This window comes from Schistocerca americana, chromosome 3 (genome assembly GCF_021461395.2).
Source record: "Schistocerca americana isolate TAMUIC-IGC-003095 chromosome 3, iqSchAmer2.1, whole genome shotgun sequence".
In the NCBI taxonomy this organism is placed as follows: domain Eukaryota; kingdom Metazoa; phylum Arthropoda; class Insecta; order Orthoptera; family Acrididae; genus Schistocerca; species Schistocerca americana.
In genome coordinates, this window is record NC_060121.1 from 109,137,629 (window position 1) to 109,164,477 (window position 26,849).

The 26,849-nt window shown below is 42.9% G+C and overlaps 1 protein-coding gene across 1 annotated transcript in view; it reads right to left on the reverse strand.

The window, feature by feature from the left end:
* The window catches only part of LOC124605902 (arylsulfatase B-like), a 386,202-nt gene that overhangs the window by 297,178 nt on the left and 62,175 nt on the right, over window positions 1-26,849 (reverse strand). The window contains exon 3 of the mRNA XM_047137849.1: window positions 13,896-14,122. Coding sequence (XP_046993805.1) covers window positions 13,896-14,122 — 227 coding nt within the window. The remainder of the gene's footprint in view (window positions 1-13,895; window positions 14,123-26,849) is intronic.

The window sequence follows — 26,849 nt, forward strand, 5'->3', positions numbered from 1 at the left end:
CTGGAGAGATCAGTCACGCCATAGCTCGTGGCAGTCCAGTGGAAATGTTTCTATTTGGCGATTGCGTGGAGAACGTTACCTAGGATCATGTGTAGTGCCGACAGTGAAGCATGGACGAGGTCGTGTTAGGGTGCGTGGGTGTTTATCCTGGTTAGGTTGTGGCCGCATATTGCTCTTTAAGAAAATTCTAAATGCGGAAGCAACAAAAAAAAGCATGGCAAATTTAAAAGAACGCCAAATCTGCAAGACTGACAAAATGTTGCATGAGGTGGAAAGTTAGCATGAACTTCAGTGTCAGATGCTTTTAGTAGCTTCCAAGACGAAACTCTCTCTCGAAATCTGACACAAAACGTAGTGCTCGGATTAGAAATGGTGTAAGATAGGCATGTAATCCTTCACCCCTACTTTTCAATCTATACATCGAAGAAGCAATGATGGGAATAAAAGAAAGGTTTACGGGCGGAATTAATTTTCTAGGATATCAATGATACGATTCAAGTACAATCGTGACAAGATGCAATCAATACCTTCCCTGCGTGGTAGCAATAGTTATGTTATTGATGACATTGACACTAAAGCAGACTTGCTAAACATAGTTTTCCGAAATTCCTTCACGAAAGAAGACGAAGTAAATATTCTAGAATACGAGTCAGGAATAACTGCACATGAGTAATTAGAAGTAGATATCCTCAGTCTATTGCAGCAGCTTAAAACACTACCTCACATCCATACTGTATACCAGTCAGATTCATTTCTGCGCGTGTTGAGATAATATCTCCATACCTTGCAGTGATACAGAAACGCTCGCTCGTAGAAAGCTCCGTATCCAAAGACTGGAATGTTACACAAGTCACACCAAAACCCAATAAAGGAGACAAAAGTAGTCTGCTGTATAACAGACCTATATTCCTAACGTCAATTTACAGTAGGATTTTGGAGCACATATTGTGTCTAAACATTATGAATTACCGCGAAGAAAACGATTTATTAATAGCCAACACGGATTCAGAAAATATAGTTCTTGTGAAAGAAAAGTGACTCCTTATTCTCGCTAAGTAATGAGTGCTACCGATAGGGAATGTGAAATGAATTTCATATTTCTAGATTTCCAGAAGTCTTTTGACACCGTTGCTCACAAGCGAGCTATGGAGTATCGTCTTAGTAGTGCGACTGGAACCATGATTTCCCGTCTGAAAGATCACAGTTCATAATAACTGTCGGAAAGTCATCGAATGACACAGAAGTAATATTTGGAGTTCCCTGAGGAAGTGTTATAGGCCCTCTGCTGATCTCGGTCTACATAAAGAGTTTATGAGACATTCTGAGCAGTCCTCTTAGATCGTTTACCGTCATGTAAATTCATCAGACAGTCAAACCGAATTGCAAAATGATTTAGACAAGACATCTGTATGGTGCAAAAAGTGGCGATTAACTCTAAATAATGAAAAGTGTGAAATCATCCTCATGAGTACTAAACGGAATTTGCTAAATTTCGGTTACACGATAAATCACACAAGCCTAATGGCTGCGAAGTCGACTAAATTTTTATGAATTACAATTATGAATAGCTTAAAATTGAACTATCACACTGATAACGTTTTCAGAACACTTAGAAAATGTAGCTGGTCTACTAAAGAGACTCTTTATACTACGCTTGCCCGCCCTCTTCTTGAGTATTACTGTGCGGTGTGGGATTCGCATCAGATAGGACTGACGGACAACACCGAAAAAGTTCAAAGCAGGGCAGCTCGTTTTGTATTATCACAAATGGCGGAGAGGTTGCAACGGATATGATACAGCCATTATGAAGAAGGCGGTTTTAGTTGCGGCAGGGTCATCTCATGAAAATAAATAATAGAAATAAGAGCTCGCACGGGAAGATTTAAGGGTTCGGTTTTCCCTCGCGCACTTAATTGTAAATAGCACATAAATAATGTAGATGTAAATGTAGATGTAGATAGGAACACATTTTACAGCTCTGTGCACAGTGTACAGTACAGGAACCGTTCGGAGAAGATGATTTTCGTTTCAGCATGAAAATGAATCCTGCAGTAACGCAGCATGTATCGGGCAATGGTTTGTAAACAGCAACCATTTCTGAAACGGACTGATCTGCCTAGAGTCCCGACCTGATCCCACTGTAACACCTTTAGTATAAAGCAGAGCGTGGACTTCGCTCCAGACCCCACCGTCCGACATCACTACCTTCGGAGATTTCGGCTCCTGCGGGAGACTAAACTGCCATTCCATTGCGGACATTCAGACGGCTCCTGTCCCCAGCAGAGATCAAGTCATCATAATGGCGAAGTGTGGACATACAGAATGTTAATGCCTACGAATAGGTGGCCTGTAACTTTTGATCAGATACGCACGTTCTGGGACTTATTTTCTGGGAATGAAATTAAGTAAATTACTGGCCATTAAAATTGCTCCACCACGAAGATGACGTGCTACAGACGCGAAAATAAACCGACAGGAAGAAGATGCTGTGATATGCAAATGATTAGCTTTTCAGAACATTCACACAAGGTTGGCGCCGGTGGCGACACTTACAACGTACTGACATGAGGAAAGTTTCCAACCGATTTCTCATACACAAACAGCAGTTGACCGGCGTTGCCTGGTGAAACGTTGTTGTGATGCCTCGTGTAAGGAGAAGACATGCCTATCATCACGTTTCCGACTATGAAAAAGGTCGGATTGTAGACTATTGAGGATGCGGATTATGGTATTTCGACATTGATGCTCGCGTTCGTCAAGATCCAATGACTGTTAGCAGAATATGGAATCGGCGGTTTCAGGAGCGTAATACGGAACGCCGTGCTGGATCCCAATGGCCTCATATCACTAGCAGTCGAGATGACAGGCATCTTATCCGCATGGCTGTAACGGATCGTGCAGCCACGTCTCGATCCCTGAGTCAACAGATGGGGACGTTTGCAAGACAACAACCATCTGCACGAACTGTTGGACGACGTTTGCAGCAGCATGGACTGTCAGCTCGGAGACCATGGCTGCGGTTACCCTTGACGTTGCATCACAGAAAGGAGCGCGTGCGATGGTGTACACAACGACGAACCTGGGTGCACGAATGGCCAAATGTTATTTTTTCGGATGAATCCAGGTTCTGTTTACAGCATCATGGTGGCCGCATCCGTGTTTGGCGACATCGCGGTGAACGCACATTGGAAGCGTGTATTCGTCATCGCCATACTGGCGTATCACCCGGCGTGATGGAATAGGGTGCCATTGGTTACACGTCTCGGTCACCTCTTGTTCGCATTGGTTCTACCCTTAATTCGATCCCTGAGAAACCCTACATTTCAGCAGGATAATGCATGACCGCATGTTGCAGGTCCTGTACGGGCCTTTCTGGATACAGAAAATGTTCGACTGCTGCCTTGGCCAGCACATTCTCCAGATCTCTCACCAGTTGAAAACGTCTGGTCAATGGTGGCCGAGCAACTGGCTCGTCACGATACGCCAGTCACTGCTCTTGATGAAATGTGGTATCGTGTTGAATCTGCATGGGCAGCTGTACCTGTACACGCCATCCAGGCTCTGTTTGACTTAATGCCCAGGTGTATCAGGGCCGTTATTACGGCCAGAGGTGGTTGTTCGGGTTTCTGATTTCTCAGGATCTGTGCATCCAAATTGCGTTAAAATGTAATCACATGTCAGTTATAGTATAGTTTATTTGTCCAATGAATACCCGTTTGGCATCTGCATTTCTTCTTGGTGTAGCAATTCTAATGGCCAGTAGTATAACAGCTCCTGTCCCGTGGTTGTAACCGAGACTTTTGAGACATTCCTCTTTTTTGCGGCATCAGCCTTATGACTGTTTTGATGCGATCCACCACGAAATGCATTCATGTGCCAGCGTCTCAGACTAACACTAACGTCCTCAATTATTTCCAATCACTGTTTTCTCCTATAGCTTTTATCCTCTACAGCTCCCTCTTGTACCGTGGAAGTTATACCCTGATGTCTCAAGATGGGCCCTACCGTCCCGTTCTTTCTTATTGTCAGTGTTTTCCACATGTTCCTTTCTTCACCGAATCTGCGTAAATTCTTCATCTTATCAGTCCACCTAATTTGCAACATCTTTCTATAGCTCCAAATCTCAAACGCTTTGATTCTCATCTTTTGCAATTTTCTCCTTTTCGATAAGTCACTACCGCACAGTGCTGTCCTCCAAGTTTGCATTCTCAATAATTTTTTTCTCAAATTAAGGCTTATGTTTGATACTAGTGATCCTTTAAACAGAAATTTCCTCCTCACCTGTGCTATTCAGTTTTTTGTCATCCGTATTTCGCCCGCCATATATTTTGCGGCTGAGGTAGCAAAATTGCTTGGCTTTGTGTACTTCGTGGTTAGCAGTGCTGATGTTAATTTTATGGACAATGTAATTTCTGCCGTTCGTCATTATTTTCGCATTTCTTCGGTTTACTCTCAAACCATATACTGTGTTCATCAAACTGTTCATTGCATTCAACGGATCCGGTAATTCTTCACTTCCACTGAAAATAGCCATGTCATCAGGCACTCTTATCTTTGATATCCCTGCAGCCTGAATTTTAATTGTACTCTTCAACCTTTCTTCTTTATCTGTCATTGCTTCTTCCATGTAGAGTTTGAACAGTGGGAGTGAACGATGACATCCCCGTCTTGCACACTTCGTTATAAAGAACTGGAAATTCCCTCACAAATATTCTCACTGAGCAGCCTCGTCTCTCAAACAGTTATCCTAGGTCGGGCGGAAAAAATTCGAGTTCTGTAATTGTTTCCTCTGAAGGAAAGAAATGAAACACATAAATATAGAAACTATCAGACAATAGAAGTACTATGAGTTAGAAGACACAGTGCTGTAAGCGATAGTGAGCAGACCGACCTGGTGGCAGATTATAATGGATTATGTCTTAATAATAAGCTTACATATCAAGAATATTATATGAGCCTGACGTCGAAAACTGCGACCAGGCGGCAAGAACGATGGAACACGATGAACACGACAAAACCCGTTAGACGAAGGTGCAGCCTGCCATCTCTACAATTTACAGGATGGGGTCTGGGCGTGGATATTTCCAGTCGCACCTGCAGAGAATAAAAGTCAATGCAACGTCATTTTGTGGCTTTGACAATGAGTCGGCCCTCTATCAACACCATCCTCCGTCCACCAAGTATGAAGTAGCGACGTAAAAATTTATATTTTACGTTCAAACAGAACATTATTTCAGTTTTAAATGAGAAAAATGTGCAAGTTCTTACAGCAACATTGAATTCATGTTGCAATGAAACTCTTCTATTGAATTTAGGTGCAATTGATTAATAGCTGTAGCGCCTAGATGAATGATATTCTGTACTGTACTAGTACACGTTTCAAATGATCTTTGTTATTAACATGTACTATTGTCGATTGAGAATTCAAGCTAGTTCACTGAAAGAACTATTTTAAACACTATGACGATAGCTGTAATGCGCAGCGCTCAGTTACCAAATTAGGTTGACTATAAGGTCTTCTGGACGAAACACTAACAAATCGAGAAAACAGATAAAACAGAGTAAGAAATAAAGGCAGAAAATGTTAAATATATCTAATGTTATTAAAGTGTTGTGGAAATTTCTGGGAATACTCTCGAATGTTCGAAAAATTTCGGCAACGTTCTAGAAATTTTAGGAAAGTTACTGAATGTTATAGAATTTCTGGGAATATTTTCGTGTTCTCTGTATATTTCTGCAGTTTTATAGACTGTTCTGCAGTAACGCTTAATGATCGATGTGTCGGCCGGGGAAAACATCGTTCACCTGACCACTGGACGCATATTCCTGGTTTTACTTCCGTTGGTGTATCACACACCCATTGACAGATTACATCTCTTAGGGGGAAATTCGTTCCATCCCACTGTCCAAAGCAGAAGCAGCCACGGGAAGATATCGGAGCTGCGAGGAAGGCTTCCAGAATCTCCTATCGAAATTTCTGAAGGAGCTCGAGGGTCTTCTTGGTCTAGGGCTGGAGAAGGATTTTTTTTTATTCGAGAGCTCGTCCCTGCGCTTGTTCTCGATGGCCTGTTTGAGCATCAGGAACGTGTTATAGTACTGCTCAGCGTTAACTGTTGCAACTTGTGGTTGTTAGTTGCTGGACAGCGGCGCTTCTTCGTTGAAAAAGAAAGTGGCCGTAACTTTTCCGGCTTCCTCTTTGAAGAGCCGGGATTCCGCCACTCAATGCTTATCAGTTTGGAGGCGGAGTCGGAGTGGTGACACCGCGTTTCATCACATGCCAGAATCTGAGCAACGAAATCCTTTCCTTTCTCCGCCTATCTCAACAGGTTAGGCAAACAACAATTCTTGCCCTCTTCTGATTCTCTGGAAGATCCTTCCGCATCCACTTGTAACCGCTCTTTAGAGAGTGGTTATACACGAACGAATATTAGATTACATTCTGTAATACGAAATGAACTAAGAGCCAAAAAACGGTAGTAGTATTTCGAAGTAATAGTTAAAAAAATGGCTCTGAGCACTATGGGACTTAATAGCTGAGGTCATCAGCGCCCTAGAACATAGAACTACTTAAACCTAACTTAAGGACATCACACACATCCATGCCCGAGGCAGGATTCGAACCTGCGACCGTAGCGGTCGCGCGGTTCCTGACTGAGGCGCTTAGAACCGCTTGGCCACAAGAAGTAATAGTTGGTTAACATTTTACAAGGAGTAGGTATTCGAAATAGAGTAACGCAAAGTGGTACAAAGAGAATCCAAGGAAGACATAACAGAGCTGCATTCTTAGAACTGGATAACACATTAGAGTGGTGGAGAATAGATTATTTTGGCATAAATTCAGAGACGGAGTCAATTAGAGGTGACTGGGTGTACGAACATTGATATTCAAGCGAATGGTGATTTTACGTGTTAAAAGAAACGCTTCGATCGTATACTTAGGATTGTGAAGAGATTTATTGACAATACGGAAACTTTTATACTGAATTGGGACTTTATTCGCTATATGCTAATAAATAAAGTGTATTGGGACCGAAAAAAGTTTGGACCTTATCACACTAGTATCTTTGCCGCTCGTTGTCAAGGCGATTCCGCTAACAAACGAGAAGTGGAAAATTGTGTCCGTTAAAAGACTAAACTTGCGCTCAACAGACATTGAAAGGTTTCGCGCCCATAATTAGTATCGTGTAGTGAGAATTGAGAAGCTTAGACATCGTAAGGCCCAGAGACATATTTATAATTTATCAGACATTAATGGCAAAGGACCGTTTCATGGGAAATCACATCTTTGGTGAGAGGTATACGAAGGAATGTGGTATTGACTGACTGTTATCATACCGAAACAACAGACGTTAGGATCAACTATCCTTTCATTGATCCCCCAGTGCTATCTCTCATTAATTTAAAAACTTAGTTGTGTCGATAAATCAGAAATATACGAGACATTCACAGTTTTTACCAAACTCCATAATCACCTAGTACATAGACAATAATATCTGTGAACATTCAAGGGTTATTAAAGAAAGCTCATAAACATTTTTACAAACAGATTTAATAGGATTCAACGAATGCATACAGACTGCTAAAGTAACTAAATCAAATTACTCAGGGAAACAAATTAGTAAAAATAGACTGGAATTCAATTGATATCTTACTCCAGAGTAATAAAAAACAAAACAATCTTTGAATCCATCGTGGTGGAAAGTGTATGAATTATCTCTGGAAAAACGCGATCAATTTTCAACTGCTGGTTCACACTACTAGATTCACAACGTGATTCAGAGATGTTTTATGGCCGACCCACACTGCAGGGATTAGTTATTAACTATCCGGGACAATAAATACACAAACTTTTGAGATCAGCTCCGCTGCCGGTGGGGAAACGGCGAAGCGATATCTGTGCAGTCGCGACGACGGTGGGTGTGCGGGCATACACTGTGCACAGAATTTGCCATAACGGATCTTTCCGTGGACTATCTCATGCACAGTACCTTTGCTTATTGACAGTTCAGCAGGAATGTAACGTGTGGTGGTGTGAAGAAATTCGATAACCATCTTTGCGTTAATCAGGAGGAAGCCATATTGCAACAAACTGCGGAAACAGCTCTCCATAAATAAGGGAACTGCTGCGAAGCCGTCAATTCCGCTTGTGCAACTGGCAACAACGCTACACCATTTCTCGGTGAACACATTCACAGACTGCGATTACATACAACGCCTCCGCACAGAAGGTCTCGGTTTCAGTTATTCCAATTGGGGATAGCTTACGTATTTATAGGACCTTTTTTAAACTTTTCCCCAGTACTATCTCACGTAACAGTATCAGACACTATATGGGAGCATGTTTAAGTGACAGAAAGCGCGAAAGGACTGGTGTTATTACACTACTGGCCATTACAATTGCTACACAAGAAAGAAATGCAGATGATAATCGGGTATTCATTGGACAAATATATTATACTAGAACTGACATGTGATTACTTTTTCACGCAATTTGGGTGCATAGATCCTGAGAAATCAGTACCCAGAACAACCACCTCTGGCCGTAATAACGGCCTTGATACGCCTGAGCATTGAGTCAGGCAGAGCTTGGATGGCGTGTACAGATAAAGCTGCCAATACAGCTTCAATACCATACCACAGTTCATCAAGAGTAGTGACTGGCGTATTGCGACGAGCCAGTTGCTCGGCCACCATTGACCAGACCATTCAATTGGTGAGAGATCTGGAGAATGTGCTGGCCAAGGCAGCAGTCTAACATTTTCTGTATCCAGAAAGGCACGTAAAGGACCTCCAACATGCCGTCGTACATTATCCTGCTGAAATGTAGGGTTTCGCAGGGATCGAATGAAGGGTAGAGCCACGGGTCGTAACACATCTGAAAAGTAACGTCCGCTGTTCAAAGTGCCGAGAATGCGAACAAGAGGTGACCGAGACGTGTAACCAATGGCACCCCATACCATCACGCCGGGTGATACGCCAGTATGGCGATGACGAAGACACGTTTCCAATGCGCGTTCACCGCGATGTCGCCAAACACGGATGCGACCATCAGGATGCAGTAAACAGAACCTGGATTCATCCGAAAAACTGACGTTTTCCTATTCGTGCACCCAGGTTCGTCATTGAGTACACCATCGCAGGCGCTCCTGTCTGCGATGCAGCGTCAAGCGTAACCGCAGCCATGGTCTCCGAGCTGATAGACCATGCTGCTGCAAACGTCGTCGAACTGTTCGTGCAGATGGTTGTTGTCTTTCAAACGTCCCCATCTGTTGACTCAGGGATCGAGACGTGGCTGCACGACCCGTTACAGCCATGCGGATAAGATGCCTATTATCTCGACTGCTGGTGGTATGAGGCCTTTGGGATCCAGCACGGCGTTTACCCTCCTGAACCCACCGATTCCATATTCTGTTAACAGTCATTGGATCTAATCCAATGCGAGCAGCAATGTCGCGATACGATAAACCGCAATCGCGATAGGCTACAATCCGACCTTTATCATAGTCGGAAACGTGATGGTGCGCATTTCTGCTCCTTACACGAAGCAACACGTCAATGTTTCACCAGACAACGCCGGTCAACTGCTGTTTGTGTATGAGAAATCGGTTGGAAACTTTCCTCGTGTCAGCACGTTCAGCGCCAATCTTGTGTGAATGCTGTGAAAAGCTAATCATTTGCATATCACAGCATCTTCTTCCTGTCGATTAAATTTCGCGTCTGTAGCACGTCGTCTTCGTGGTGTAACAATTTTAATGGCCAGTGGTGTAAAATAATTTCCATTAAAATGTTAGATAGTGTCCGTAGGAAGAAGGCCGACAGGTGAAGGCTGAACGCATCTTGGTTTGGCAGATGAAGCAGAGGCAGATGAGCACAGTTCTCGAGGAGGCGGTGTGTCGAGCTGTGTGTCTCACCAGAAGACGCCACGCAAACATCTGCTGTACGGCATGTGATGACTATCAAGTAAGCCGGCTGTAATAAAGGCAGCAGAGAGACTGCTAGGTTAGCGTGAATGCGGTTTCCCGAGTAAGCAGCTACTGTGTACCGCTCGTGGTGTGACGGTCATGCCATGGCGTAAACACGTGTGCTGGAAATTACTTCACAGCTGCCACGTAAGTAAAGTGCATAGTAACAAAGGTGCAAGATAAGCAGTGTCGTCACGTGGAAAATGAATACGAGGCGACGATGCACAGCTTAGCAGCCTGTCTGTAGATATACACACCGAGATGACGAAAGCTTAATGAGGCTGAGATTGTGCATATACAGATGGTGGCAGTATGACAGCGTTATAAAAGGACCGTTGCCGTGGCTGTAATTTCCACTTAGGTGATTCATGTGCAAAGTTTTCCGACGTGATTATGGCCCCGCGACAGGAATTAAGTCTCCAATCGCGGGATGGTAATTCGAACTAGACGCATGGGACATTACATTTCGAAAACAGCTAGGGAAATTCAGTATTCCGAGATCCACAGTGTCAAGAGTGTGCCGAGAGTTACCAAAATTCAGGCACTGCCTCTTGCCACGGACAGCAAAGTTGCCAACGGTCTTCACTAAATGACCGAGGGCAGTGGCGTTTGTGCCGTGCTATCAGTGCTGACAGACGAGCAACACTGCGTAAAATAACCGCAGAAATCAATATGGGACGTACACCGAATGTAACCGTTAGGACAGCGCTGCGAAATTTGGCGTTAATGGGCTACGGCAGCAGACGGTAGATGTGAGTGCTGCGGCGCCTATTCTGGACTGGAAAATCGTGGTCTGGTAAAAAAAAGACGAGTCCCGATTTTAGTTAGCGAGAGCTGATGGTAAGGTTCGAGTGTGGTGCAGATCCTGCGAAGCCATGGGCCCAGGTTATTAAGAAGGCACAGTGAAAGATGGTAGTAGTTCCATAATAGTGTGGGCTGTGTTTACGTGGTCATTGACTGGAAATGGCTATGTTGGGCTGCTTGAAGACCGTCTGCAGCCATTCATGGACTTCATGTGCGCAAACAACAGTGGAATTTTTATGGGCAACGGTGCGCCATGTCACTGGGTCACAATTGTTGCTTGTAGTTTGAAGAACATTCTGGACACTTCGAGGGAGTATTTCGGCCAACCAGATCGCCCGACGTGAATCCCTTCGAATAATCATGGAACAATATGGAGAGGTCAGTCTGTGCAAAAAATTATGCACCGGCAATAGTTGCGCAATTGTGGACGGCTATAAAAGTAGCAGGGCTCGGCATTTCTGCAGGGGATTTCCAACGAGTTGTTGAGTCTATGCCAAATCGCGTTGCTGCACTACACCGGGGCAAAGGTAGTCCGACGGATGTTAGAAGCTATCCAATGACTTTTATCATCTCAGTGTGATAGTACTTCAATCACTACCTCAAATATTGTAGGTGAAATACAGGAATACATGCATCCACTCATATTATAAATATGGGTGTATGTGTTTATGGATGTATATATGTACAAAAACTTTCAGGTTCACCGATGACATTGTAATTCTGTCAGAGAGAGCAAAGGACTTGGAAGAGCAGTTGAACGGAATGGACAGTGTCTTGAAAGGAGGATATAAGATGAACATAAGCAAAACCAAATCGAGGATAATAGAATGTAGTCGAATTAAGTCGGGTGATGCTGAGGGAATTAGATAATTAAGATAAAAGATAAGAATAAAAAATAAAAGAATAAAAAAGAATAAAAAATAAGAATAGATTAGATAATGAGACACTTCAAGTAGTAAAGGAGTTTTGCTATTTTGGGAGCAAAATAAGTGATGATGGTCGAAGTAGAGAGGATATAAAATGTAGACTGCCAATGACAAGGAAAGCGTTTCTGAAGAAGAGAAATTCGTTAACATCGAGTATATATTTAAGTGTCAGGAAGTCGTTTCTGAAAGTACTTGTATGGAGTGTAGCCATGTATGGAAGTGAAACATGGGCGATAAATACTTTGGTCAAGCAGAGAAATGTGGTGCTACAGAAGAATGCTGAAGATTAGACTGGTAGATCACCTAACTAATGAGGAGGTAGTGAACAGAATTGGGGAAAAGAGGAGTTTATGGCACAACTTCACCGGAAGAGGGGATCGGTTCGTAGGACATGTTCTGAGGCATCAAGGGATCACAAATATAGTATTGGAGGGCAGCGTGGAGGGTAAAAATCGTAGAGGGAGACCAAGAGATAAATACACTAAGCAGATTCAGAAGGATGTAGGATGCAGTAGGTACTGGGAGATGAAGAAGCCTGCACATTATAGAGTAGCATGGAGAGCTGCATCAAACCAGTCTCAGGACTGAAGACCACAACAACAACATGTTCCACATCTCGTTCTAATCCACTGGACCGATTTGAGCCAAGCTTGGTATATACGTTTATCCCTTATTGTCAGACAACAACCGCTGTGGGGTGAGGACCACATATCTATCATAGTTCAGAAGATATTTCGCCATCAACATTGAGAACCGTGAAAACCTGCCGCATCATGCATGACTTTCAAATTTATTATTTCTTTGCTAATCGCACCTACAACATCATATCACGGTAGCTCTCATAGTTCAGGAGAAATGTCGTCATAAACACTAAGGTGCGTGAAAAACTGCTGAATTATGCATGTCATTTAAGTTCATGAGCGCTCTGCTGCTGAGTGCATTCATTGTACCTTCTGGAAATTCATCAAAAATGTTGTATACAGTCACGTTCTGAGTTAGACACTACAGAGAATTTGTCTTTTGCATACTGTGTTTCTTAATTTGCTTACTGTACTTATACATCTGTACACTACACATATTTCTCTGGACTACTCTTTCATTATTTCGAAGGTGTTATCACTCATATACGGAAATGACAGTTTTTCATTACTTCACTACAGAGTCCATTTTTTGTCTTTGTTTCTCCAGGAAATTAGGAAAACGAATACCCTAGTGTGGTGTTTACAAACTTTTAAAATTTCAGCATTTTATCTAAAACTCTATTTTTAAACTTTAACTATCAACTGGAGCGTGGTGCGCCGGATTTACTAGATTACTGCTCTACTTCACAAACTAATTCGCCGTTACGCTAACAGTATTGAACCACAGTTGAATAAAAATTTGTGTTAAGGATATTTATTCACTTCACCAACCATAATACTGCCTGCAATTTTCCAAAGTTATGGGAAGTTATGACAGCATTGAGACGATGATGCGAGAGGTGTATGGTCAGCCTCCATCGCATACGAAGTCAGTGACCTGAAGAAATCGGTCATGCACTTCTTAAATCCCTTTGCCATACAGAGAGAAGGCGGGGACAGACTTGGGTACGTCGCACCCACAATCAAAAATCTGAATAATTTGGCAACTTCCTCCCCATATTCGCTTTGCCTAGGTCGCTGAAAAGTGAAGAGGTGTTCAAAAACGCTGTCCCGTTTGAGTGAGTAAAATAATAACGATAAGTTTCCTTTAATTTACGTCTATGGTCACAAACTTATTGTTAACAGATTAGCGGTTTCGGTCTTTAATGACCATCATCAGATCAGTTTCATAAAAACAAAGTCCTAATGTACTGGAACCATAGTGTCATCGTAGAATCAATTCCAACATCGTCAAGTACATATAAATAACATCACATGCATTTATATGTACTTGACGATGCTGGTGCTGATTCCGCATTTAACATTTGGCGATGACACTATGGGTGCAGTACATTAGGACTGTTTTTATGAAACAGATCTGATGATGGTCATTAATGACCGAAACTGGTAATCTGTTAACAAAAAGTTTGTGACCATAGACGTAAATAAAAGGAAACTTTTTACATACACGGGTCACTGGTTTTTCGCGACGATGTCGCAGCTTGTGGAAATAACAATAATAGATACATGTTCACCGTTGTGGCTGCTGAAATATGCTGTAAGAAATGTGTGGGAGTACTCACGGAGGCCTGTACGGTGTGATCGTAGTAGTCCTGAAAGCCGTTCCAGAAGCCGAAGTGGGAGTCGAAGCCACGGTAGGTGGGCGTGTACTCCCTCTTGTAGAAGCCCAGGTGCCACTTGCCGACGGCGTGCGTCGCGTAGCCGAGCCCCCGCAGGCGCTGTGGGAGCAGCGTCTCGTTCAGAGGAAGGCCCCACGGTTCCGGCTCCAGGATCACCAGGTGCTGCATGCCTGAAAAGCGTCGTGGCGTCACTTAAACAACGGCTCAGCACGTACACTGACGGAAAAAGAACATCGCAACACCAAAAAATTGCTAATGGATAGTAACGAAATTTCGGAAATTCATTTATCAGTGTAACTTATTTAAGCGGTTAAGGGGGTTGGACGTCAAACGGGCCGACTTGGAGCAGGAGAGGCACTACAGGACATTTTAATTTCTACTGTCTATACTTTTACAAATAAATTCATAAAACTTTGTCAGCATGTCCAGGAAGGATTGAGGACTCACACTCATAGCGGTGGAAGTTCAAAAACGTAGCAAAATGCCTTTCTTTTACAGGTGAAATTCCATCATTTTTTCACTTACTACCGGCTGCATTTGTTTCTGTAGGTACACTTTTCTTCCTAAGAAAGAGAGATTCTTCGATGAATTTTGCACAGCATACAAGCAGTACTTACAGGTGAATGAAACTCTAGAATTTTCCAAATCTATTAACTATAAAATATGAGTTTCTTCTGGCTGCTTTAAAATATAACCATTCACTTTTTCATTAATTAAATAAACTATAGAGTTTCATACACATGTAACTATAGTTTGTATGCTGTGCAAAATTCATCGAAGAATCTCTCTTACTTAGGAAGAAAAGTGTACCTATAGCAACAAATGCAGCCAGTAGTAAGTGAAAAGAATGACGAAATTTGAAATGTAAAAAAAATGTATTTTGTTACGTTTTTGATCTTCCACTGTTATGAGTATGAATCCTGAATCCTTCCTGATCATGCTTTCTAGGTTTTAAGAATTTATTTGAAAAAGTATAGACAATGGAAATTAAAAATTCCTGTGGTGCCTCTCCTGCTCCAAGTCGGCCCGTTTGACGTCCTACCCCCCGTAACATAGTAAGATCTTATATTAATGTAATCGCGAAATAAGCCATTTCAGATGTGAAGTGGTGGTGCGATAATAACCGGCGTAAGCGCCACGCTGTTGAATGGAAGCGTGCAAACGTACATGCATTGTGTTATACAGGTGGCAATATCAGTTTGTAGGACGAATTTGCATGCCTGTTGCAAATGGTCGGTCGATACAGGGACGGTTAATGCTGTCTGTCAATGACGCTAAAGTTATAGTCCGACGATGTCCATTACGTGCGCGACTGGAGACCTGCTGATCGAGCAGGCCAAGGCAGAGCATGTTGGATTATAACGGCGGTATGTGGCCGAGCATTATCCTGTTGGAAAACGCCCACTGAAATGCAGTTCGTGAATGGCAGCACAACAGGTCGAATCACCAGACTGGTGTACGAATTTGCAGTTGAGGTGCTTGGGGTAACAACGAGATTGCCCCTCCTGTCATAGACAGTCGCACCACAGACCATTATTCCAAGTCTAGGTCCAGTGTGTCTAGCACGCATGCAAGGCGGATGCAGGTCCTCAACTGGCCCACTTCTAATCAATAGACGGCCATAACCGACAACGAGGCAAAACCAGATTTCATCACAAAACAGAACGGACCTCTACTCTGTCCTCCAATGGGCTCTCGCTTGACACCATTGAAGTCGCCAATGGCGGTTGTTTGGAGTCAGTGGAATGCCCGGTACAGGACGTCTGGCTCGGAGCTGTCCTTGGAGTAATCGATTTGTAACAGTTCGCTGTGTCACTGTGGGGCCAACCGCTGCTCTAATAGCTGCTACAGATGCGTCAGAGCGACTGCCAAACACGATGGTCTTCGCTCCCGGTAGCCCGGAGCCCTGTCTTCTTGCGACCATTTCTTCTCATGACCACCACTGCCGACAGTCACGTAAAGTGGCTATGTACCTGTTACGTCTTTTTGTAACATCGCAGAGGGAACGTCCAGCATCTCTTAGCCCGACCTCGTTTATGCTCATTGAGGTACTGGTAATGCGTCTTTGTCGCTTAAAGGTATATTTGGCTAATATCAAAGGTAACTAACGCTCACGACCATTACAGCGTTTATTTAAAGCAAATCTGATTTTCATCCTCATAGTGGCGCTACTAGAACCATCCTTATGCGACAGCCGCTGAATCTGAACACATATCATCTTTCCGACGTAGAAACACGCCGACCAACTTTCTTTTATGTCGCAAAACTCCTTTTTAGTGTTGTGATTTTCTTTCCGTAAGTGCATAACAGATCTGGATAGCACATGGAAGAACAGATTTAGTAACAGTTAGTTTGTTTGGAATATCATCTACCGCATCAGTTGTTACAGCCATTATTCGATTTTTTGCTGCTTAGGCGTGCTCCAGTTTGATAGTTACAACAAACCCCACTTTGCCATTACTGTCAAAGCATCATCATTCGTGATTCTCTAAGTACAGGATAAATAATAAGCCGCTGCGCCTGGATTCTCATTTTCACGTATTTCGGAACAGGCAGATTTAAAAAAAAAAAAATAATAAATAAATAAATAAATAAAAATTAAAAAAAAAATTCGATTACAACCTCTGAGCCACTTTAGTTGCCTGCTGGGAATGTACGATAGAACTTTATTCCACCATCATAAGGATTCGAACAGGCTACTTCCGAGCTGAGCGCCATTACACGGGCTCGCGTTAATAACCTCGGCTGGAATTTTTCTTATTTAGCCAAGTTTATTATGTTTTCTTGCTTTCGGCTAGTCAGTTACATTCGTATTACGACTCTCCACTGTTAGCTGTTATGAAGCTTCTGTCATGGAGAGGAATAAGTAACATTATGAAACTTCCTGGCAGATTAAAACTGTGTGCCGGACCGAGACTAGAACTCGGGACCTTTGCCTTTCGCGGGCAAGTGCTCTACCAGCTGAGCTACCCAAGCATGACTCACGCCCAGTCCTCAAAGCTTTACTTCTGCCAGTACCTCGTCTCCTACCTTCCAAACTTTACTGAAGCTCTCCTGCTAACCTTGCAGAACTAGCACTCTTGAAAGAAAGGATATTGCGGAGACATGACCAGGAAGTTTCATATCAGCGCACACTCCATTGCAGAGTGAAAATCTCATTCAAGTAACCTTATGATGCCTTCGCAGAAATTATGTACACGATAACAATAAATCTACAGAGAAGTTGCAGTAACTTAAGGTGTGCCACAGGAAAGAGTGTTGGGATCTTGCTGTTCATGTTGTATAGCAATGACCCTGCAGGCAATATTAATAGTAGCATCTGGACTTTCGAAGATGTTGCTGTTACCTATAAAGAAGTAATAACTGGAAAATGGTGCACTGATACTAAGTCAGATGTCGGTAAGATTTTAAAGTGATCCGAAGATTGGCAACTTTCTTTAAACTTTCATAAACGTAAAATTTTGAATTTCACAAAGCGGAAAACGTAGTATGCTATAACTACAATATCCATCAGTCACAATTGTGATCGGTCAACTGACACAAAAACCTAGCTGAAAGTGAAGAAGATCTTGTAGTCCTAATGAATAGAATGGATAAAGTTATGGAGGAAGAGTGTAATGAGAATTAATAAAGCTAAAACAAAAGTAATGGCATGCGACTAAAAAGATCAAGTGAAAGTCCAAGTACATGTAGGCAATGAACTGCTTGAACAAGCTGATAAATTTACTTATCTGGGCAGTAATATTACTAGGGATGGGAGGAGCAAGGCAGAAGTGAGAAGTAGAATTGCTCAAGCAAAGGCTGCTTTTAACAAGAAGAAAAACATCTTAACATCTAAGAGCATCAGCCTTGAAATCAGGAAAAGATTTTTGAAATCGTATGTGTGGAGTGTGGCATGCTATGGGTGTGAAACGTGGACTCTCGGGACAGAGGAAGACCAGAAGCTAAATACTTTTGAAATGTGGTGCTACAGACGCATGCTCAAAATAAAATGTATCGACAAGATCCCAAACGAAGTGGTTCTGGAAAGAGCAGGTGAGAGGAGAAGTTTCCGGAGTTTCATTGTTAAAAGAAGAGTGCAATTTACAGGCCATCTATTAAGACATAAAGGACTCCTGAACACATCATAGAGGGATATGTCGAGTGAAAAAGACCAAGAGGAAGACCACGGCTGAGGTACATGGATCAAATCGTGACAGATGAGGGATGTAACACCTATAAAGAAATGAAGAGGAAAGCTGAAAGACGCACAGAATGGAGGCAAGCTGCCATTGTAGCTGTTGCAAACCTATCCTTGGATTGACCACTACAGAAGAAGAATAACCTGTAAGAACATGAAATTCGAAGGTCGTATGGACTGAGTCATAGTTAAAACAGGTTGCAGACTTCGGTCTGTTTGTAGAAAACTAGTGAAATGCCATTAGCCTGTAAAAGACTTTGTTTGCAAAACACCTGCGCAACCTGCCCTGGAATAATGCTTAATTGTGTAGGAACCAGAAGACTAAGAGGGTATACTAATCGTGTACAAAGATGGACAGGACGAGTGGTCAGGGAGATGCGGAAGAAGCTAAACTGGAAAATGTTTAAAAACAGACGGGAATTATTCTATGAATGCCTAGTTAGAAGAAGTTTGAGCCAACTTTATATGATGAATCTAGGAATATATTACACGCCCCCTACCGATACGCATCGCTGCCGTAGGGTTCGTGAAGACAAGACTGTGGTAATCTACTTCATACGGAAGTAGATAAAGGAAGAATCAGAGTAAAAAATGGTTTAAATGGCTCTGAGCACTAAGAGACTTAACATCTGAGGTCATCAGTCCCGTAGAACTTAGAACTACTTAAACCTAACTACCCTAAGGACATGACGCACATCCATGTTCGAGGCAGGATTCGAACCAGCAACCGTATCAAGCTGCAGTTCCGGACTGAAGCGCCTAGAACCGCTCGACCGTCGAAAGATCAGAGTAGAAAACTACAGTCTTATACAAATGTTGACACATCTGACAATGAATCACGTTTTATTTTCTTGTCCCAAAACAGTTCAACATTTAAGAAAACCATGTATCAGCAAGTGTGTGTGTGTGCGTGTGTGGGAGAGAGAGAGAGAGGGAGAGAGAGAGAGAGAGAGAGAGACTGAGAATGAAGAGTAGAACTGGTAAAAAGAAAAAGGAGATTATAAATGATAAGCAGCTGTCAGAATCTTGATATCGCATGTTGGAGTACTAGTAAAAAAATGTGCTTCCGCTTCTTTCCTTTCATTCTTAGTAATAACAGCAATGAATGATACATGTAGGTTTAAGTGTAAACATTTAGTAACTTTCAGTATCGGCAGTGTCGTCACCTGCCTTATTTTAATTGGTAAATTATACAGTCTTGCAGTAACATTTTAAAACGACCGACCCACATCACTAGTCGTGTGACACTGGTTGCAAGAGCACCCCGACGCATAACTCATCAGCGTCGGACTACAATGAGGCGACAAACATCATGGGATAGCGATATTCACGTATACAGATGGCAGCTGTATAACGTACATGAGGTATAAAAGAGCAGTGCAAATGTTCAAATGTGTGTGAATTCCTAAGGGACCAAACTGCTGAAGCCATCGGTCCCTAAACTAGCACACTACTTAAACTACGAGGTGCATTCAAGTTCTAAGCCCTCCGATTTTTTTTCTGTTTAACTACTCACCCGAAATCGATGAAACTGGCGTTACTTCTCGACGTAGTCGCCCTGCAGACGTACAGATTTTTCACAACGCTGACGCCATGATTCCATGGCAGCGGCGAAGGCTTCTTTAGGAATCTGTTTTTACCACTGGAAAATCGCTGAGGCAATAGCAGCACGGCTGGTGAATATGCGGCCACGGAGAGTGTCTTTCATTGTTGGAAAAAGCCAAAAGTCACTAGGAGCCAGGTCAGGTGAGTAGGGAGCATGAGGAATCACTTCAAAGTTGTTATCACGAAGAAACTGTTGCGTAACGTTAGCTCGATGTGCTGGTGCGTTGCCTTGGTGAAACAGCACACGCGCAGCCCTTCCCGGACGTTTTTGTTGCAGTGCAGGAAGGAATTTGTTCTTCAAAACATTTTCGTAGGATGCACCTGTTACCGTAGTGCCCTTTGGAATGCAATGGGTAAGGATTACGCCCTCGCTGTCGCAGAACATGGACACCATCATTTTTTCAGCACTGGCGGTTACCCGAAATTTTTTTGGTGGCGGTGAATCTGTGTGCTTCCATTGAGCTGACTGGCGCTTTGTTTCTGGATTGAAAAATGGCATCCACGTCTCATCCATTGTCACAACCGACGAAAAGAAAGTCCTATTCATGCTGTCGTTGCGCGTCAACATTGCTTGGCAACATGCCACACGGGCAGCCATGTGGTCGTCCGTCAGCATTCGTGGCACCCACCTGGATGACACTTTACGCATTTTCAGGTCGTCATGCAGGATTATGTGCACAGAACCCACAGAAATGCCAACCCTGGAGGCGATCTGTTCAACAGTCATTCGGCGATCCCCCAAAACAATTCTCTCCACTTTCTCGATCATGTCGTCAGACCGGCTTGTGCGAACCCGAGGTTGTTTCGGTTTGTTGTCACACAATGTTCTGCCTTCATTAAACTGTCGCACCCACGAACGCACTTTCAACACATCCATAATTCCATCACCACATGTCTCCTTCAACTGTAGATGAATTTCAATTGGTTTCACACCACGCAAATTCAGAAAACGAATGATTGCACGCCGTTCAAGTAAGGAAATCGTCGACATTTTGTTGACATTACGACATCGCCTTCAGCGCCTCCCCTGGGCTCGTGACCTTGTGGGTGGAACGTAGACGACTGGTAAGCCGTAGCCTGTCAGATGAGTGCCTATTTCAGTTGGTAATATCTAATGGTAAGTTTCGAGTGTGATTCGGAGCTCTCAAAGCCACGGACCGAAGTTGTCAACAAGGCACTGTACAAGCTGGTTCCGGCTGCTGTGGCCGAGCGATTCTACGCGCTTCAGTCCAAAACCGCGCTGCTGCTACGCTCAAAGGTTCAAATCCTGCCTCGGGTATGTGTGTGATGTCCTTGGGTTAGTTAGATTTAAGTGAGCCGGTTCGAATCCTCCCTTGGGCATGGATGTGTGTGATGTCTTTAGGTTAGTTAGATTTAAGTACTTCTAAATGAAGGGAACTGATGACCTCAGATGTTCAGCCCCATAGTGCTTACAGCCATTTCAACCCAGCAAGCTGGTGATGGCACCATAATGGTATGGGCTGTGTTTACATGGAACGGACTGGGTCACTGACTACAATTTGTAATGTTCACCAACTTGGAGATCATTTGTAGGCATTCATGGACTTCAAGTCCCAAATAACGATGGAATTTTTATGGATGACAATAGATCATGTCACTGGGCCACAAATGTTCGCGACTGATTTGAAGGATATTCTGGACAATTCGAGCAAATGATTTAGCCAACCAGGTCGCCCGACATGAATCGTGTCGAACATTTATGGGACTTTATCGATAAGTCATTTTGTGCACAAAACCCTACCAGAAGCACGGGAAATGCTGAATACCTATTGGCCAAAATGTTAGGCAGCCAATCAGATCATCTCGAGCACTTCTACATTCGCGGTATTTCTAATATCAGCCAATCACTTTACCACAAGTAATTTACACTAGAAATCTCGTAATTCCGAAACTAAATAAAATAAAATGAAAACAAAATACTATCCTTTTCCACAAAATAAATTACTAACACATGAATCCATGAACCATGGACCTTGCCGTTGGTGGGGAGGTTTGCTTGACCCAGCGATACAGATGGCCGTACCGTAGGTGCAACCACAACGGAGGGTATCTGTTGAGAGGCCAGACAAACGTGTGGTTCCTGAAGGGGGGCAGCAGCCTTTTCAGTACTTGCAGGAGGAACAGTCTGTATGACTGATATGGTCTCCTAACACTATCCAAAACGGTCTTGCTGTGCTGGTACTGCGAACGGCTGAAAGCAAGGGGAAACTACAGCCGTAATTTTTCCCGAGGGCATGCAGCTTTACTGTATGGTTAAATGATGATGGCGTCCTCTTGGGTAAAATATTCCGGAGATAAAATAGTCCCCCACTCGGATCTCCGGGCGGGGACTGCTCAAGAGGACGTGGTTATCAGGAGAAAGAAAACTGGCGTTCTACGGATCGAAGCGTGGAATGTCAGATCCCTTAGTCGGGCAGGTAGGTTAGAAAATTTAAAAGGGGAAATGGGTAGGTTAAAGTTAGATATAGTGGGAAATAGTGTAATTCGGTGGCAGGAGGAACAAGACTTCTGGTCAGGTGAATACAGGGTTATAAATACAAAATCAAATAGGGGTAATGCAGGAGAAGGGTTAATAATGAATAAAAAATAGGAGTGCGGGTAAGCTACTACAAACAGCATAGTGAACGCATTATTGTGGCCAAGATAGACACGAAGCCCATGCCTACTACAGTAGTACTAGTTTATATGCCAACTTGCACTGCAGATGATGATGAAATTGATGAAATGTATGATGAAATAAAAGAAATTATGCAGGTAGTGAAGGGAGAGGAAAATTTAATAGTCATGGGTGACTGGAATTCGTCAGTAGGAAAAGGGAGAGAAGGAAACATAGTAGGTGAATAAGGATTGGTGGTAAGAAATGAAAGAAGAAGCCGCCTGGTAGAATTTTCCACAGAGCATAACTTAGTCATAGCCAACACTTGGTTCAAGACTCATAAGAGAAGGTTGTATACATGGAAGAATCCTCTAGGTACTAGAAGGTATCAGATAGATTATATAATGGTAAGGCAGAGATTTAGGAACCAGGTTTTAAATTTTAAGACATTTCCAGGGACAGATGTGGACTCTGATCACAATCTATTGGTTATGAACTGTATACTAAAACTGAAGAAACTGCAAAAAGGTGGAAATTTAAGGAGATGGGACCTGGATAAACTTACTAAACCAGAAGTTGTACAGAGTTTCAGGGAGAGCATAAGGGAACAAATGACAGGAATGGGGGAAAGAAATACAGTAGAAGAAGAATGGGTCGCTCTGAGGGATGAAGTAGTGAAGGCAGCAGAGGATCAAGTAGGTAAAAAGAGGAGGGCTAGTAGAAATCGTTAGTTAACAGATGAAATATTGAATTTAATTGATGAAAGGAGAACATATAAAAAATCAGTAAATGAAGCAGGCAAAAAGGAATACAAACGTCTCAAAAATGAGATCGACAGGAAGTGCTAAATGGCTAAGAAGGGATGGCTAGAGGACAAATGTAAGGATGTAGAGGCTTATCTTACTAGGGGTAAGATAGATACTGCCTACAGGAAAATTAAAGAGACCTTTGGGGAAAAGAGAACCACTTGTATGAATATCAAGAGCTCAGATGGAAACCCAGCTCTAAGTAAAGAAGGGAAAGCCGAAAGGTGCAAGAAGTATATAGAGGGTCTAGATAAAGCGATGTACTTGAGGACAATATTATGGAAATGGAAGAGGATTTAGATGCAGATAAATGGGAGATACGATACTGCGTGAAGAGTTTGAAAGAGCACTGAAAGACCTGAGTCGAAACAAGGCCCCGGGAGTAGACAACATTCCATTAGAACTACTGACGTTCTTGGGAGAGCCAGTCATGACAAAACTCTACCGCCTGGTGAGCAAGATGTATGGGACAGGCGAAATACCCTGAGACTTCAAGAAGAATATAATAATTCCAATCCCAAAGAAAGCAGCAGGTGTTGACAGATGTGAAAATTACCGAACTATCAGTTTAATAAATCAGCTGCAAAATACTAATACGAATTCTTTACAGACGACTGGAAAAACTGGTAGAAGCCGACCTCGGGGAAGATCAGTTTGAATTCCGTATAAATACTGGAACACGTGAGGCAATACTGACCTTACGACTTATCTTAGAAGAAAGATTAAGGAAAGGCAAACCTACGTTTTTAGCATTTGTAGACTTAGAGAAAGCTTTTGACAATGTTGACTGGAATACTCTCTTTCAAATTCTAAAGGCGGCAGGGGTAAAATACAGGGAGAGAAAGGCTATTTACAATTTGCACAGAAACCAGATGGCAGTTATAAGGGTCGAGGGACAAGAAAGGGAAGCAGTTGTTGGTAAGGGAGCGAGACAGGGTCGTAGCGTCTACCCGATGTTATTCAACCTGTATATTGAGCAAGCAGTAAAGTAAACAAAAGAAAAATTAGGAGTAGGAATTAAGCTCCATGGAGAAGAAATAAAAATTTTGTGGTTCGCCGATGACATTGTAATTCTGTCAGAGACAGCAAAGGGTCCTGGAAGGGCAGCTGAACGGAATGGACACTGTCTTAAAAGGAGGATACAAGATGAACATCAACAAAAGCAAAACTAGGATAATGGAATGTAATCGAATTAAGTCAGGGAATGCTGAGGGAATTAGATTAGGAAATGAGACACTTAGAGTAGTAAAGGAGTTTTGTTATTTGGGGAGCAAAATAACTGATGATGGTCCAAGTAGAGAGGATATAAAATGTAGACTGGCAACGGCAAGGAAGCGTTTCTGAAGAAGAGAAATTTGTTAACATCGAGTATAGATTTAAATGTCAGGAAATCGTTTCTGAAAGTATCTGTATGGAGTGTAGCCATGTATGGAAGTGAAACATGGACAATTATTAGTTTGGACAAGAAGAGAGTAGAAGCTTTCAAAATGTGGTACTACAGAAGAAGGCTGAAGATTCGACGGGGAGATCGCATAACTAATGAGGTGGTATTGAATAGAATTGGGGAGAAGAGGAGTTTGTGGCACAACTTTACAAGATGAAAGGACCGGTTGGTAGGACATGTTCTGAGGTATCAAGGGATCACAAATTTAGCATTGGAGGGTAGCATGAAGGGTAAAAATCGTAGAAGGAGACCAAGAGATGAATACACTAAGCAAATTCAGAAGGATGTAGGTTGCAGTAGGTCCTGGGAGATGAAGAAGCTTGAACAGGATAGAATAGCATGGAGAGTTGCATCAAACCAGTCTCAGGATTGGAAACCACAATAACAACAACAATAATACATTTAATACTCAACGTCAACTCTGGCTGACTTTTACAAAATCAAGCTCACTCGGGCGTACGTCACCAATTTCCCTATTGCACAACAGCTTTGTCAGTCATATATTTACATAGTTTTAATAAAAACTTACTTTCTCACTTGGTGTATGTCCGCCATTCACTCTCTGTCTCTCCAAAACACTGAAACGACTAAAACACGATGAAACAATAATGATTTTCCAAAGTACTTTTTGTTAGGTTGGATATCTTTGGTGAGGAAGCTAAAGTAAATTCCACAACATTAGATTATTTGATCTTATCCTCGTGATTGTAGCTTCAATTGATACTATAGATGAATGAAGTACAGTACCTAACTTCGTTTCACAATCCAGCATGGTTATGATGTGTTTTGGGTAAAAATTTATGTCTCCGAAAGTATTGAAGTTATTGATTTGAAATTTTAACAGTGTGGTTGTATTATCCATACATTTTGATATGAAAAGTATGAAAAAGATCGATTAATATTTAAAAGTAGTTTATCAGATTGGTAGAGAGTGCGTGTAGCGTATGGCACGCAGCGTTAAGCAAGTACGCCGTTCGGACGGCCCAGTACCCAGCGTAAGTTGTGCCAGCGTGAGAACCAACGTCTGCTCTCCTCCCGGCTAAGCGGCAAGCGGCGCTTTCAGTGCAAGACAACGAAACGAGACAACGAAAAATAAATGTAACTCCATCTTGGGCTCAGGAGCATGGGATAGCGGCTGGTAGAGGAAATGTATCAATACTGTACCATCAGTCGTTATTTTGATGTTTTATTATAAGGATAATAGTTTCTATATTCCATACACGTCATCTTCAGCCCTGTCGCATGTAAGAGACAAGGGCAGGTGCTGTCAAATGTGTAAAGAGCACACCTGCTCATGATCTTCGGATGCCTACGGCACTAGACACGAATGTTGGTGCCCTGTCTTATACATGCACCAGTGGTACTTGGTGTCATTCATGCGACACGCCTGAAGATAACGTTCGTTACTGGAACGTCGAAACTACTATCCTAGTAAAACATTAGCAAAATTACAGCTGTAGGTACACTGGCCGAAAAATACGTTTCCCGTCTTCCATTGGCTGTCCAGAACACTCCCTCATAAGTAAGTGTTGCATTTTTTGGCCTCCGATTAGCTGCCTTTGAAGAATCGAGACTCCAGAACGGCCTGACGCGACGTGGTGGCCAGATAGGGTGAGGAAGAACGTGGATGAAGGAAAACATTGACTATCTTATCAAAAGTGTTGGACAGCTATAAGTGGACATTAATATGGGTATGTCCACTCTTCGCCTTTACGACGTTTCTTTTACGACGGTTTGAAAGTATGATGCTTGTGTGCCTTTCGACAAGAGCCGAAACCACAGAAAGTAGTGATGTTGAACGATGAGGTCTGGAGCGAAGACTACGTTGTAGCCCATCGCGAAGGTGTTCCATTGGGTGCAGGTCGGGACTCTTTGCAGGTTAGTCAATTTCAGGGACTTACACTATCCACTTTGCTCCAAAAATGCTGCTTTATGACAGGGTGTGTTGTATCCACGGACCCAACCAACCAACCAACTCGCACACGCGCGCCCTGACCGTGACATCGCTGGTCACAGTTCCTGCCACGGCCGTCGGCGTCTCAGGGCGTTTCCGCCGACGGAAGAGGTCGCGCCATGGCTGAGCTCGAGTCCGCAGCGCCCTCTGCCTTTTGCATATAAGGAGGAGCGCTGGCCCCGAGACGGACAGTCTATTGTCGATTGTCTATTGCTAGCCTTTCGTGGAGTTTATAGCGGAGCCATTGCAGTGTGATATTTGCTATTGTATTCGACTAGGCTCAGTACACGG